This window comes from Hydra vulgaris, chromosome 11, assembly GCF_038396675.1.
Source record: "Hydra vulgaris chromosome 11, alternate assembly HydraT2T_AEP".
Taxonomy (NCBI): Eukaryota; Metazoa; Cnidaria; class Hydrozoa; order Anthoathecata; family Hydridae; genus Hydra; species Hydra vulgaris.
The window spans coordinates 47721472-47736309 of record NC_088930.1 but is presented as its reverse complement, the minus strand read 5'-3'; the positions used below and the strand labels follow the sequence as shown (position 1 = coordinate 47736309).

General features: G+C 29.9%; 2 protein-coding genes and 1 long non-coding RNA gene across 3 annotated transcripts; 1 reads left to right on the top strand and 2 right to left on the bottom strand.

Moving 5' to 3' along the window:
- Nucleotides 1–179: 179 nt before the first annotated feature.
- Nucleotides 180–1593, top strand: LOC136086715 (uncharacterized). The gene is made up of 7 exons (XR_010641528.1): nt 180–273; nt 396–484; nt 569–674; nt 932–1037; nt 1138–1226; nt 1306–1407; nt 1545–1593. It is a non-coding gene; the product is annotated as an uncharacterized LOC136086715 (long non-coding RNA).
- Nucleotides 1594–5226: 3633 nt separating this feature from the next.
- On the bottom strand, nt 5227–5733 carry LOC136087085 (histone-lysine N-methyltransferase SETMAR-like). Its single transcript, XM_065809591.1, has one exon. The coding sequence runs from the start codon at nt 5731–5733 to the stop codon at nt 5227–5229; it is 507 nt and encodes a 168-aa protein (XP_065665663.1).
- Nucleotides 5734–6541: 808 nt separating this feature from the next.
- Nucleotides 6542–14511, bottom strand: LOC101239352 (uridine phosphorylase 2). The gene is made up of 7 exons (XM_065809024.1): nt 14426–14511; nt 14277–14377; nt 14026–14178; nt 13834–13948; nt 13621–13691; nt 13269–13407; nt 6542–7544 (listed from the first exon to the last, which is right to left on the bottom strand). Exons 1-7 carry the CDS (start codon nt 14448–14450, stop codon nt 7246–7248), a joined length of 903 nt encoding a protein of 300 aa, XP_065665096.1. The 5' UTR covers nt 14451–14511; the 3' UTR covers nt 6542–7245.
- Nucleotides 14512–14838: the final 327 nt, after the last annotated feature.

The window sequence follows — 14838 nt, the reverse complement described above, 5'->3', positions numbered from 1 at the left end:
CGAAGAATAAATTTAGTTTGTACGCAGCTGTTTTTTATGCTTTATATTCAAAAATATATATATATATTCACGTACAACAAGATATGACATTGAAACATATATATTTATATATATATATATTATATATATATATATATATATATATATATATTTATATATATATATATATTTATATATATAATTTAATTAATACAAATTTATTTACAGAAAGAGCTCTTTAAATTAGAAATGTTAATATGCTGCATGGTGGCAAAATTCCATTGGACGCTGGCTGTATGTAAAATAGTTTTTTGAAATAGTTAACTTCTTTGAGTTCGAGAAACCTAATTTCCAGTGAGCTTTTTTTACAGGGAACCAAAGTTAAAACTTAACATTGAAACTTACTTCTGTTTTAGATAATTAAACCAGATGATAAAACCATTCATTATATAAACCCTAAGGGAGAGCCGATTAATTCCATAAAAAAAGAAGAATTAAAGTGGAAGTATGATGACTTTTTAATCTAGTGATTGGTATCTCAAAATTTTGTTTTTACATCTTTTATAACTTTTATACTATTATACTTCAGTCGTTACTTACAACAGAGATATGGTATTATTGAAAAGTTTAGAATATTAACATCGCCACATGCTAAACCAGCTGACAGTATATCATGTGGAGTATTTTGCCTTAAGGTAACATTATTTAACTAAACGAAAAAATGATATATTTTATATTATATTGTTTTTATTCTTATATTATTATTATCATTATGTGTACAAATAACCTTGGCATTTACAACATCAACAGTTGAGTTTCAAAATGTGTGCGAATTTTCTCACTTGTGATATATATATATATATATATATATATATATATATATATATATATATATATATATATATATATATATATATATATATATATATATATATATGCAGACCTATTTTAGTTTGCTGAAAATTATATAAATGGAGAAGAATTGGTGACCACCTTTCCAATTGAAGAAGTGAATGCATATAGGAAGAAAGTGGTGCAACTACTATAAGATGAAGGAGGTTAGTAAGGTTGTTTATAGTGTTAAAAATATTTATATTACCTTCATATAAAATTACATTTAAAAAGAAACAAAAAAAATTGATAAAGCTAAATCTATAGGTCAAAAATGTTGGCAGGATAGTTTGTGTCGTATTTGCGAAAGTGAAACTGGTCCAAAAACTAGAAAAAATCAAAAAAAAGATAAATGGGTATTAAGAAATATTTCAATTACTTTTAAACATTATTTTCAAATAGAAAAATGATTTAACCTTAAATATTTATTTTTAGATAAAATGTGACTTTTGCATCCCAAATCGATGGTACCATATAGAATGCATTGTTTTTAAAAATAAAACTTCATTTTGTTGTGAACAAATTTATTACAAAAAAGTAAAATTAATAATAAATAATATAACATTTATAACATAATAAATCTTGTAAAAAATTAACAAATAGAATGGTTGATATTTATAACTTTAATAAATACATTTAATAACATAATAAATAAATTTATACAATTTATTTAGGTTTTTCGCGAAACACTGCTAGAAGTTTAAAAAGAAAAGAAGAAATATATATATATATATATATATATATATATATATATATATATATATATATATATATATATATATATATATATATATATATATATATATATATATATATATATATATAAATCAACATGCAAAAATTTGTAGCACATGAAAATTTTGAAATATATTATTAAACATATAAACAAACTTTTTTTGGTTTTTCACAAAAAGTCAAAATAAGTAAAATATAGTAATTGACTTAAGACATTGAAGTAAATAAAAAACAAATTTGCATTCAATAAAATTGTATTACAAATTACATTAGAGTTCTAAAAGTTAGATATCAGTTAAAAAAAAGAATTTGCTTATAAAATAGAGTGCGAAAGAGATCCCCCTACGTAACATTTACAATACTGCAAAGTTTAGTATTTAATATCTAAAATATCACATCCCTCGTGTATAATTTATACACATATCACAATAAGATGCTGAAATTCCTACGTAAAATATCACATCCCCTTATCCAGGCTTCTAGAATATTACATCCCCCTATGTAACATTTAAAATAATGAAAAGTATTAGTATTTAGTATCTAAAATATCACATCCCCCATGTGTAATCTGTATATATATCACAATAAGAAGCTGAAATTCCTTTGTAAAATATCACATCCCCCTTATCCAGGCTTCTAGAATATTACATCCCCCTATGTAACATTTAAAATAATGAAAAGTATTAGTATTTGGTATCTAAAATATCACATCCCCCATCTGTAATCTGTATATATATCACAATAAGAAGCTGAAATTCCTATGTAAAATATCATATCCCCTTATCCAGGCTTCTAGAATATTACATCCCCCTATGTAACATTTAAAATAATGAAAAGTATTAGTATTTAGTATCTAAAATATCACATCCCCCATGTGTAATCTATATAATCATTGTCAGGCAATATTTTAAGATCAAAATTTCATAAGTATGAATTTTAAATATATTACCATTTAATGCTGACTTCATTTATAGTACATTTATTTACAAACCATTTTATAAATCTTGATCGTTGCGTTTTTAATTTTATTGTTTTTGTACATAAATATTTCGGACGTACTAGATACACTTCTAAGTGCAATAACTTGAAAACGCATTCTCGATTTCGGATTTTTTATGGGGGATGTGATATTTTAGGCGGATGTGATATTTTATTACAGATCTCATTCATGACAGTATACTTTTTATCTGTTTTTGTCATTTTTTAAAATTAATTTTTGAGCGATCCATAAATGCAGTTAACAAACGGTTTGAAGGATTAACTTAAGATATTATTCACATTTCAAAAATGAGTTTAAAGTTTTCCCCAATTGCTATAGATGATTTGAAATATTCAAAATTGTTTATGCACCGCCATGCGGGTCACTCGTCATTTAGAAACAAATTTTATGAACCGCCATACGGGTCACTCGTCACGAAAGGGTTAAAGCAAAGATTTTCGTTTTCCGTTATATGTTGATAAATCGGGTACGATATCGTTTCCGATTTTGATCAAATATTAAATAATACGTATTTTTGATAAATAAGTGGTATTGAACTCGAATTCGAAACTTAAAACTAAATGCGTATTTTTCTGGTATCAACCATCTTTGGTTGGTGTTTTTATGGTAATTGGACCGCGTAGTGATCGAACTAAAGATTTTTCGAGAAGCTGGTTTCCTTTAATATTTAGACGAAAGTTATGTTTGGAATAAAGAAATAATGCTTTGAAATTTGACTTTAGGAAATGAGACTCCTTCAGTGCTTGATCGCCCAAACGGTTTAGAACTTTCGTTATGAATAGTCTAGCGGAAAAAATTGCCGGTTCAGCCTCGACACTTATCAGTTTCACGGTCCTAAGAAACAAATATGCTCTTTCTAAATATTCACTATGTGTATGGTCTTTTTCAAAAAGTTTTATGTCTCATTTTTGATAAAAACATCTCATATTTAATTGGTTGTATCGGCGACATTTCTTCTTTCGAGCAATTCTACCAATTTTTTTTTATATTTAAATAAATAAAACTCTGTAGTTATTTCTTCATCAACTTGAACGGAGCTTCAACCGTTACGCAGGAATTGCAGATATAGTCCACAAGTACCATTCATGCTTACAAACCATTAACACCGTACGCTTACTTTTCCTCGTGTTATTGTCAGCATCTTTTAAATTGGTAAGCATGAATTTAATAGCAATGTTGGCTCTAAATAGGTTTAAATACCGGTGACAAAGTGCTTAAATCTTTACTTTTATGGGAACTAACAACTTTTATGAATTGTAATAATCTTAGATAATATTGTTTTTTTATCATGTGACTGAGCTATATCTTAGACGGTGTAACAATAAATTAATGATTTTTATTTACAATTTTTGTAAAATCGTTTAAGCATTAAAAAATTTGTCCACTTTGTCTTGCAGTCTCTAATTAAAGACAGTAGTTTCCAAATTTAGCCTTTATATACTTTCGTTAGATGTTGTTTTGTAGGTAATCGTCAAAATATTATTATTACTTTGCTTACCTTTTGAATGACAGCCCAAAATGAAATTTAGTTAGTTCTCTTCGAGGTCATATATTTTCATGATCGAGTAAATGTTCAATTTTTTCTTTCTTGGACGAATCACTTTCAGAAAGTTAGTTTACAAATTCTGGCTGATTTGTAGCTAGATCTCTTATTTTATTAAGAACAAAAATTACTGCAAGTTGTAGGCTGTAGGCAAAACATAATTGCTAATAGAGTTTCTTTTGCTAAATAGCTATAATTTTAGCTATAATAGTTTTACGTCCTTTTCTGTTCTTCAAACTTAAGTGGAAGACAACCTTGTTCTTTGCACTAAATCTAAACTTCACGACAGAAACTTTTGTTCATGAACATTAATATTTATAACACGTCAATTTTAAAGGGACTTAAAGTTGTCTCCTATTCCGAATTCCGTTCTCTTGCGCACTTCATCTTGATGAGTTATACCTAATCTTATTTTTTTGCTTTGTTCTACTAAACTATTACAAATTGTGTTTACTGACATTGGCAGATTTTATTTTAGCGAAATTACCAAAGATTAATGCTATATTTTTTTTAAGTCTAAATTTACCTGATCAACTCATTGGCTTGCAATCAAGAGTTTTATTCTATTCACTTATGATATCGCTATAATAACTTTATTTAACAAAGAAAATTCCCGACATTGCCAGCTTCAATCAATTGATGCAGCGTGGTTAGAGTTCTAGCTCAAAATCAGGAAGTCTGAGGTTCATCACTGGCTCTAGCCTAATAAGCGACATTGTTAAAGAAGGAGGCATGAACTTCCTAGCTTCCGCGGTGTTTTATGACATAACCGCAAAGACTTCTGGGAGCACCCTAATAACCACGGAAAAACAAGAGACAGGTTTAATTGAAATTATTTTTAGTCATTGGTTTAGGAATGGTCAATTAAGACGCATGCATTTAATAAATTATTATATTATTGGGTTGAGGAATAATTCATGAGCGTTTTTTTCAAATTTAAAAATGCATGCAGAAATAAAATGCATTGGCAAAATGTTTTATGTTGTTTGAAAGAGAATGTTTTGCTCTACAAGATAGTGTGTTTTGATTTGTTAGTTTTTTTTATTTTTGTGTATTTTCAGATCATTAAAATGGAATGTCAAGAGGACAAAACTGAGTATTTTCGACACCATTTGCTTTTTGCATTTAATCGAGGTGTTAAGGCCGCCGAAGCTACTCGTGAGATTTGTGCAATAGCGGCGATTGTGGAACGTTGATTTTTGTTGTTTTCGCTCAAAGTGTGTGGCACCCAAGCGCCGAGTTTCTGAACCTTGCCCATTGAGTGAAGGTGGTTCACCACAGTTTTTTTATCACAATCCATCTGCTCCGCCAATTCTCTGGTCGTTTGACGTGGATTTTCGTGAAGAAGTTGATTCAATCGCTCTTCGTCGAACTCAATTGGTCGACCGGTGTGTGATCCGTCCTTGAGGTCAAAATTCCCATTTTTGAAGCGCGAAAACCAACGGCGGGCGGTACTTTCAGGCATTGCTCCTTCTCCATACACAGCACAATTCTCACGAGTAGCTTCGGCGGCCTTAACACCTCGATTAAATGCAAAAAGCAAATGGTGTCGAAAATGCTCAGTTTTGTCCACTTGACATTCCATTTTAATGATCTGAAAATACACAAAAATAAAAAAAAACAAATCAAAACACACTATCTTGTAGAGCAAAACATTCCCTTTCAAACAACATAAAACATTTTGCCAATGCATTTTATTTCTCCGTGCATTTTTAAATTTGAAAAAAACGCTCATGAATTATTCCTCAACCCGATATTTACATCAAATTTTTTTTTCCCAGTGCGTGTCTTTGAAGCATATAACTTTTTTCGTTTTAGCTAGAGCAACTATTTAAAGATTTTCGAAACTAATAGGTGCTGCTAATAAAGTTGAACCGTTCGGTAAATTTTTATGAAATCTTTACATGACTTTTTTCTTTAACATTGCACGATTTACCCATTATTTAAAAAGTTTATTAGATAACAAAAAAGTAACAAAATAGCTTGCAATTCTTATTATAAACCCGTTGCTATGCGCGTTGCTAAGAAAATCAAATTTAAAAAAAAAAAAATACTTTTTGACTTTTTTTATGAAATCTGAGTGGCCTGATACTTTAATTACGCGGCTAAAAGTTATTGAAATCTAAAACGGAAAACATCTTTCTTACATAATATTCAAACAGTAAGATAGGGCTACAAATAGTTAAGAATCTTTTTTATTTAAAAAATTACTTTTAGGAAGTTTGGTTTGCAATGGTTTCAATAAGGGGAAAATCTGTTTTAAAGAGCTTTTTTCCTATTATCTTGCAAATCTTAACCCAAATGACAGTAAATGATATCAAGAATATATAATAATATTTAGTTCATATACCTGATAAAATAATTTAAATTTTTATTTAAAAAAAAGACTTCAATAATCAAAATTTATTAAAATATCCTTAAAATACCAACAAAAATTGAAAACAGCTAATCACTACGATACATTGTGGAAATATAAATTCTTTATAATACATTGTGGAGACAATAGATTGCGGAGTTAAAAATTCGTTTAAATATTCTTCATAAATAACATGAAATAAAACTGAAAAAATTAATTTTGCTTTGCAGTTTGAGGATTGTTTATTTCTTTATACAATTGAAGTTTTAGTAAAATAAGTATGACGTTAAACAATAAATAGAAGGAAAAAGACATTTCCACCAAGAACGAGAGTTTATAAAATTTGTATATAATTGAAAAATCATGATTCGCTAATGTAAATATCAGCAAATTAAATTTCCAAAAAGTTAGTCTTTTTAAAAAGCATCAGAATAAAAAACGTTTCCAAAAAATTGACATTTACAATGGATGTAGTAACAACCCAGTCTTTATATTCACTGTTTAGTAACCGGATACTATGTTTACATAGTATCCGGTTACTAAACAGTGAATATAAAGTAACTGGTTGGTCCTTGTATTCACTATTTAGTAATTATTCGGTCACTATATTCGTTATAGTCACAATATTTAAAATAATTAATGAAAATAAATAATAACAAGAATATACCGTTAAAAAACTATAAAAAATCCAATTCATACAATTAAAAAAACACAACTAAACACCGAGAACCATTCAGTCATTCAATTATCAGGACGCACTGGAGCAACCTTTCTTTTTATATACTCTAAAAGTAAATACCAGGGTTTCTTCTCAATCTCCTTTCGCATTTCATTAGTTAAAATAACTTGATCTTCAGCCAACCTATCAACCAAGACTACGCACATAGTACAAGCACGAATATTCGCTCGATTGCACATGGCTGCAACTACTGAAGACTCCATCTCTATATTTTTTACGCCATTTGATTGCAGCATAGTTAAAAAATCTTCCTTATCCTGTTTCGAATATGTACAAAAAGCACCATCCAATCTTGCTTGAGCTTAAAAAAATATTACTTACAAAAATAAGTACTTTTGATGTTTCCTTATTAAAAATTGTCACTTATGACTAAGTAATTACTTAGTTCTCAACGTTATCTTTTTATTTAAAAAAAAAAATTTATTCAACTTTTTTTTTTTAAACAAAGAGTTTTTTGTTTGTTTTTTATTTAATTTTTTTTTCTCATCTTTTTTCCTTCAAGTTTATATGAGAATATATAAAATACAGTTAAACAGTTTCATAGCCAGAAGTTTCATTAGCCGTTGGTTTGGTAGTCTTAACATGAAGTGAAATATCATAAATAAATCATAAATAATTTTATGATAAATTAAATATAGATATCTGTAAAATGAGATTTTAAAAATGAATTCCTTATCTTTACTTCCCCCTTTTTTTTCTCTTACTAAAGTTATTTTTTGCCAAATTTTTCTTGCTTTCACTTCCTGCCATGTTTGACTGTTTATATTTCCTGAATGAACCTCCATTTTTATTAATATGATCACTTTCTCAGATAGACCTAGAGGTTCAAGAGCTTTGACTGATGTGTAAGGCATAACTGGTACTTTATTGGAGAAAGGCTTTCTCCAGAAAGTTTTCTATTCCCAAACACCATTAAAGATAAAATCTGCCAATGCTCAAATGATTTTAAAAAACTAACCAAGCTTCAAAATTGCAACTTGGACAGCCTGTCATGCTTAAACTTCAAAAAATATTAATGTAAACAAAAAATGGTTCTTTGGCATCTTTTGTTTTACCTAAATCTTGAGCTCTTTTCAAGCTTTTAGAAATGATTTAACATGGCTCTCACTATCATTAGTTCAATCAGATTATCACACATAGTGACAATAAAAAATGACAATGGAATTTACAGCTTCTATAACAATATCGAAACTTGTGCTTTCAAGAAAGGAACATTAATTAAGCAATAAAACTTCTTTTCTTCCAGAAAATATTTGTCAAATAAAAATACAATATTAAGAATTTACTTGGACAAAAATATTTTGTAGTAAACATAAATTATTTTTACTTTGTATTACAGAAAATTTAATAATTTATATGTGTTTATTGATTTTTTTTATTACTTCTACATAATGATTTGTTTAATAAAAGTTCTTCAGAAAGATATGTTTGCATCAACATTTTTTTGCAGAATGAAAGGATTTGTCTTGATGATTTAAAAGCTATTAGATATATTTATATTATAAAAAAACTTTAGGCGTCTTGGAAAAGACAATAGGGTATATATTCATAACAGAAGTAATATATACTAAAAAAGTTTCAACTGTCGAGATTCTGAAAAATATTATATTTTTTGAACATTCCTAATACCTACACTTTTTGAACAAACTTATTGCACATGTATAGATACAACTATTGCACATGTATAGATACAAAGGATTTGAAATTTAATGATGTTGATGCATTTCTTTTTCTAAAAAGTTAAAATTTAAAGCAAAATTTTGTAAGCATTGAAAAAGTTGCATAATGTGAAATCACCCAATCCATGCAAGTATAGACATTATGATACCGAATTCATTTTCTCTCAATTTATTTTATAGAAAAACAATTTAAACAAAAAAATTTAATGAAAACATTAACTTAAAATTGAAAAAATTAATTAAACTTTTAATTGCATACTATTAAGATCAAGAAGATCTCTAAAAAGAACATGGTGTCTAATAAAAAGAACACAATATCTAATAAGTATTTTTTTGAGTTACATTATTTTTTTAATTTGATCAATTGTTTCAATCAATCAAAATTATTCATAACTTCTATTTTTTAACATCTTCCAACAAGGCTACAAGCAACCACTAATTAGAGTAGTAAGTTACTGGAAGAAAAAAGATGAAGATTGTAGAGCAAGACAACAATTGATAGACAACTTAAAGGATTCCAAATTATATAAATCAGGAAAGCAAGATAAAGGAAGCGAATTCCAAAGAACTGATGTTCAAGGAAAAAAAATAGACAAATAAGAGTTTTTGGAGCACTTAGGAACAGTCACAGAAAAAGGATAAGAGATAATTAAATGACAAATAACACGTGAATGAATTTTAGTAGATGGCACAAGAGACGCTAGCACTTTAGAGCAGTGCCCATTATAGTATTTGTAGAAAAGAGAAAGAGAAGCAACACTATAACGATGTGATAATGGTTGGAGGTTGGCTGAAGGAGCAGGTCCAACTATGTTTAAAATAGGTTTTTGCACCTTGTCTAAAAGAGAAAGGGCATCATTAGAAGATCCGCCCCAGTAATGGCAACAATATTCCATACAAGGCCAGATTTGAGATTTATAGAGATAGTGAATAGAATCCGAAGTAACCTTAGCAGATGCTAATTTTGCAACGGATTTGATATATGGTTTCCAAGTAAGATCGGAAGAGTTAATCCTAGAAGATGAAGGGTAGATGACTCATCAAGTACATTACCGTTCATAAATATAGGAAGATCTAAATTATTGCAATAATGATTGGCTGAAAAACACTGAGGTATATCTGAATTATAGTTCACCAGCCACTGTGAGCCTCATGCTGTAGCAAAAGTAAGATCTTTATTCAAGCTCAAATGCCCCCTCCAAGCAATCAGAGAGTGTTGGCTTCTTATCATTACAAGAACAAATGGTAGTATCATCAGCGAACAATGCCAATTTAAGTGAGAATATCTGGAATATTGTTAATGTAAATTAATGAGTATAAAGTCAAGGATTGAACCTTGAGGAACTCCTAAAGTTACAGAATAAGAAGAAGAGTGCTTTCCATCCAAGACAACTTTTATACTACGATTGGAAAGGAAGGATCAATAGTCTTAAAGATGTTAAAAGATACACCGCAAGAAGAAAGCTTATGGAGAAGACTAGCATGCCAAACTTTATCAAAAGCTTTAGAAATGTCAAGAGCGATTGCCTTAACCTCTCCACCTTTAACTGATGTATGATAAAACCTATTGCTTATTACTGTTAGCCAATCAGCTGTACAACCAAAAGATCGAAATCCATATTGATGATCAGAAAGTAAGTTATTAGATTCAAGATGAGAGATTAAGTGTTTGTTAATTAAAGATTCAAAAACCTTGCTTATGATAGGAAGAAGATTAATGGGACGGTAGTTAGATGAATCAGATCGCTCTCCGGAATTTTTGAAAGTAGAGACAACAGATGCCGCTTTCCAGCAGGCATGAATAGTTTTGAAAGTATAGAAGACAGCTACAGAGAATACTTCTGCAAGATAATAACAGGTATGTTGTCAGGGCCACAAGCTCTAGAAGAGTCTAAGCAGGAAATCACTTTATATATAAAAGCTGGAGTGATATGAATGTCAAGCAATTGATTAACCTGTTTGACGGCTATATCAGGTAGAACACTACAAGAGGAATCAAGTGATGATATTGATGAAAAGTTCTTATCAAACAATTCAACTTTGTCTTTAGGTTAGGTGACAAGGTCTGAACCATACAAGAAAGGTCGAATAACAGATTTACCCTTATTATTGATACTATGTAAAATTCTCCAAAAGTCGCGGGAGCCTAATTTTTGTGATGAAATACGAGACTTTATGACCTGAAAATAATGCATTAGACAAAACCTTTTGACAATGGTTTCTAGCAGTAATAAACAGACGTCTGTTTTCTGGAGAATTGTTATGCTGATAGATATGGAAGTAACGGTTTCGATTGGAAATTGCAGAAGCGCAATGTGAGGAAAATAATGGAGAAGAGTGAGGCTTGATCTGGAAATGTTGACAGGGAATAAAAGATTCCATGCCTGCCTGAATCCACAAAGTTATGTAAGAAGTACATTTGTCAGCAGGAAGACGGAAGATTTCTATTCAAGGGCCATCACGAAAAAAATCACGGAAAGAGTCCCAGTCAGCTTTAAGGCAGTTGTAAGAGGTACGATGATAGGGAGATTCAGATGATGAAGAAGAATGAGATAATAGTTTTAGAGAGATCAAACTGTGATCAGAAGCACCTAAAGGTGAAGAAACTGAGTACTGACTAGGATCAGAAACAAGACATAAGTCAAGAAAAGGTAAATGATTCAGGTTGTCTGGAAAGCGAGTTGGAAAGTTGACTATTTGAGTTAAGGATTGAGAAAAGCAAAAGTTGTGGGCTTTAATGCCTGCAGAGTCACTGACACTAGAACCAAGCCATACAGTGTGATGAGCATTAAAGTCACAGACAACAACAATATTAGGTGATGGATAAAGAGATCAACATCAAAAAGAGTGCAGTCTTGAGATGAAGGAGAGCGATATAGAACAAAGAGAAAAGCGATAGAGTGAAGTGGTGCTAAATGAAAGCACAAAAAAGAATAGTCTGTGGATTCAAACCTAGTTTCCCAACAAATGGGTGAATTCTTACAAATGTAAAGGCCCAGGCCAAGCATGTGACCTTCTGGAGTCTTAATGAATTAAAGGAAGATAACTGTCAATATTAAAATCACAAGATGAGACGGCTGAAGTCAAATTAATCTTACATAGAGCAAGTAGGTCTGGTGAACTTTGCAAGAGATAAGACTCAACAGAAGAAAAGTAACTTCGAAGACCACGAATATTAGTGAATGATAGGTTTAGAGAACTTGGTGATGATGATGGTTTTTTGTGGTTTATAGTTTTTGGTACTTGATTCATTTTTAAATTTGATTGAAGAACTTGACTTGAAGCATAGATAGTACTCAGAACACTGCTTAATAGCCAAAGCAATTGCCTCATTACTATTTATAAACTCTAAGCCAAAACAAAGGGCTCCAAATATGGCCTTGATAATGCACACCGAATGCAACATGGCACTGTTAATACTTTGATATTTTTTAGCTGTTGATGGAATTAGCCTCTCTGAGAGCTACCACAGAGTTTAGAAAACCTGACTACCAGCCGGCCTCAGAACCATAAAACTGAGTTTTAGAGCTGTACCCTAATTGGAAGATAACAGAATGAATTGCCTAGTCATAAAAACAGAGACACAAGCAAAACCCATGTATTGAGTCAAGAAGATCCAGCATTCAACATCCTAAACTGGAAACAATGTATTAAAAATACATCTGCGCCAGCCTAATAGATGAAAAAGGGGTGCGAGGCTGTTCAACAGATAGAATCTGTTTACCCCTTAAGTCTTTGCCTAGGAGGCCTTCTACAAGTCAGTAGTCAGATGCCTTTAATATCTGCCCAAGATGAGTATTTTTGTCGAGACACCATCTCTAGTCTTCACACAACCAAGAGCCCAGAACCAAGAGTAGATAAGAAAGAGACAGACCAACCTTATTGTTATTCAAGGATCTGTGCTAGGATCAACTTCTATGTGGTAGTGGTGTAGTGGTAGAGCGCTTGCCTCATCAGCCTGAAGTTCTGAGTTCAATCCCCAACCCAGTCCCTGGCAATACCACGCTTAACTTGTTTCTCCACGCAGTGACCTTGTTTGTCGAGGTTCCTGTTTCGGAGTTAGAGCCTCCTAGACTGTAATGGCCTTCTTGGCCTTGGGAAGAATAATTAAAAAAAAAAAAAAAGTTATGTTAATAGTATAACATATCATTATAAATATTATAATAATACAAAATGATATTATAAAAAAAATTTTAATTAACTATTTTGTTTATTTTGGTAAAAAACAAAATACACTATAAAAGCCCTGTATAGACTTGAGTTTTGGCTAGTTTTTTTTTGAAAAACCTAGAATGACTGAAATACAGGCGTAACATAAATAATAGTGAAACAATAACAAGGCTTACCTTCATAAAAATCATCACAACAAAATGTATCGCCGCTTATAACATCAAAATTTAAATTCTCTTGTACTAAATGTTGCAATTCTTCAATAATGGTATTATCCATTATTGTTGGATAGTCAATTTTTTTACCAAGAACTGTCTACAAAAATTACTTAAAAAAATTAGTTAATAATATGGATTCAAGAAGAATCTTCTGACAAAAAGAATTATTTAACAAAAAAATACTGCAACAATAAGAATCATTTAACGACAAGAACCCTCTGACAACAAGAACTCTCTAACAACAAGGATCTTTTAACAAGAATTATCTAAGAAAAAAGCATTATTAACAAAACAAATAAATAGTTATAACCTGTGTATAGACGGGTTGGAGAAAACCATTTAAAGCTTTTTTTGTGAGCACTATGGTACCTGGTTTTACACCTGTAAAAAACTTTATACATAAAAACTAAATCTAAATAAAAATGGCACTATTATTTTTAACTTTGTTATTTAATATTAAATTAATTAGATTTATTTGTTTCTATGACATTTAACTACTTGTTGCTATAATACCATTGCTCACCTAATCCTCCACATGTTCCAAGTCTAAAAAAAACAAATTCTTTTGCTTCAGAGTAATGCAGTAATTTAAAGATTTCATGAAACAAAATACTAGCTGATGGTGCACCAATTCCATGCTAAATTTAAACAAAAATGTATTAAAAGACATAATTTTATGTTTCTTTAGTAGTATTAGTAGAGCCACAAGACTTACGCTAGCTAGAAGTATGGGTCCTATTTTGAACATAACATAGCGATCTGTTAAGCATAAGTTATGAAGTTCTTCTGCTTTTACTAATTTCAACCCATCATTTAAAAAGCCAGCTAACTTCTTTACTCGTTCAGGACTACCACACACACAGACAATCTGTTAAAATTGCAATGTATCATTATCAGAAAAACAATAGTAAAATGTTTTTGTTAAAAAAATAAAAATTATTTAAAAAATATTAATAAGTGTCTCACTTTTATATCTTTAAAATTTTCTAAAGCAATATCTTTGGTGGAAAATCCCAAATGATGAAAATGATCAACAGCAATATTATCAAGGTGCTTGTTTGTTATATTCATTTTCTGAAATAACTTATTCAAAAAACTATTAAATACAATATTATCAAGGTGCTTGTTTGTTATATTCATTTTCTGAAATAACTTATTCAAAAAACTATTAAATACAATATATAATTTAAAAGACTAAAAATAAAATGCAAAATATTTAACAAAAAAAATATGTTAAAAAATTATTGAAATGAAAAAAAAATTAAATGTCAAATAAATATATCAATAAATTATCAAATGTAAAATCAAATATGCATTAAAAACCTTTTCGATTTTTACACACACACACACACACACACACACACACACACACACACACACACACACACACACACACACACACACACACACACACACACACACACACACACACACACACACACACACACACACACACACACAAATTATTAGTGACTCTTTTTTTTACTTTCTTTCACAAAAATAACTCTTTCTTCCCCTAGGTACCTCT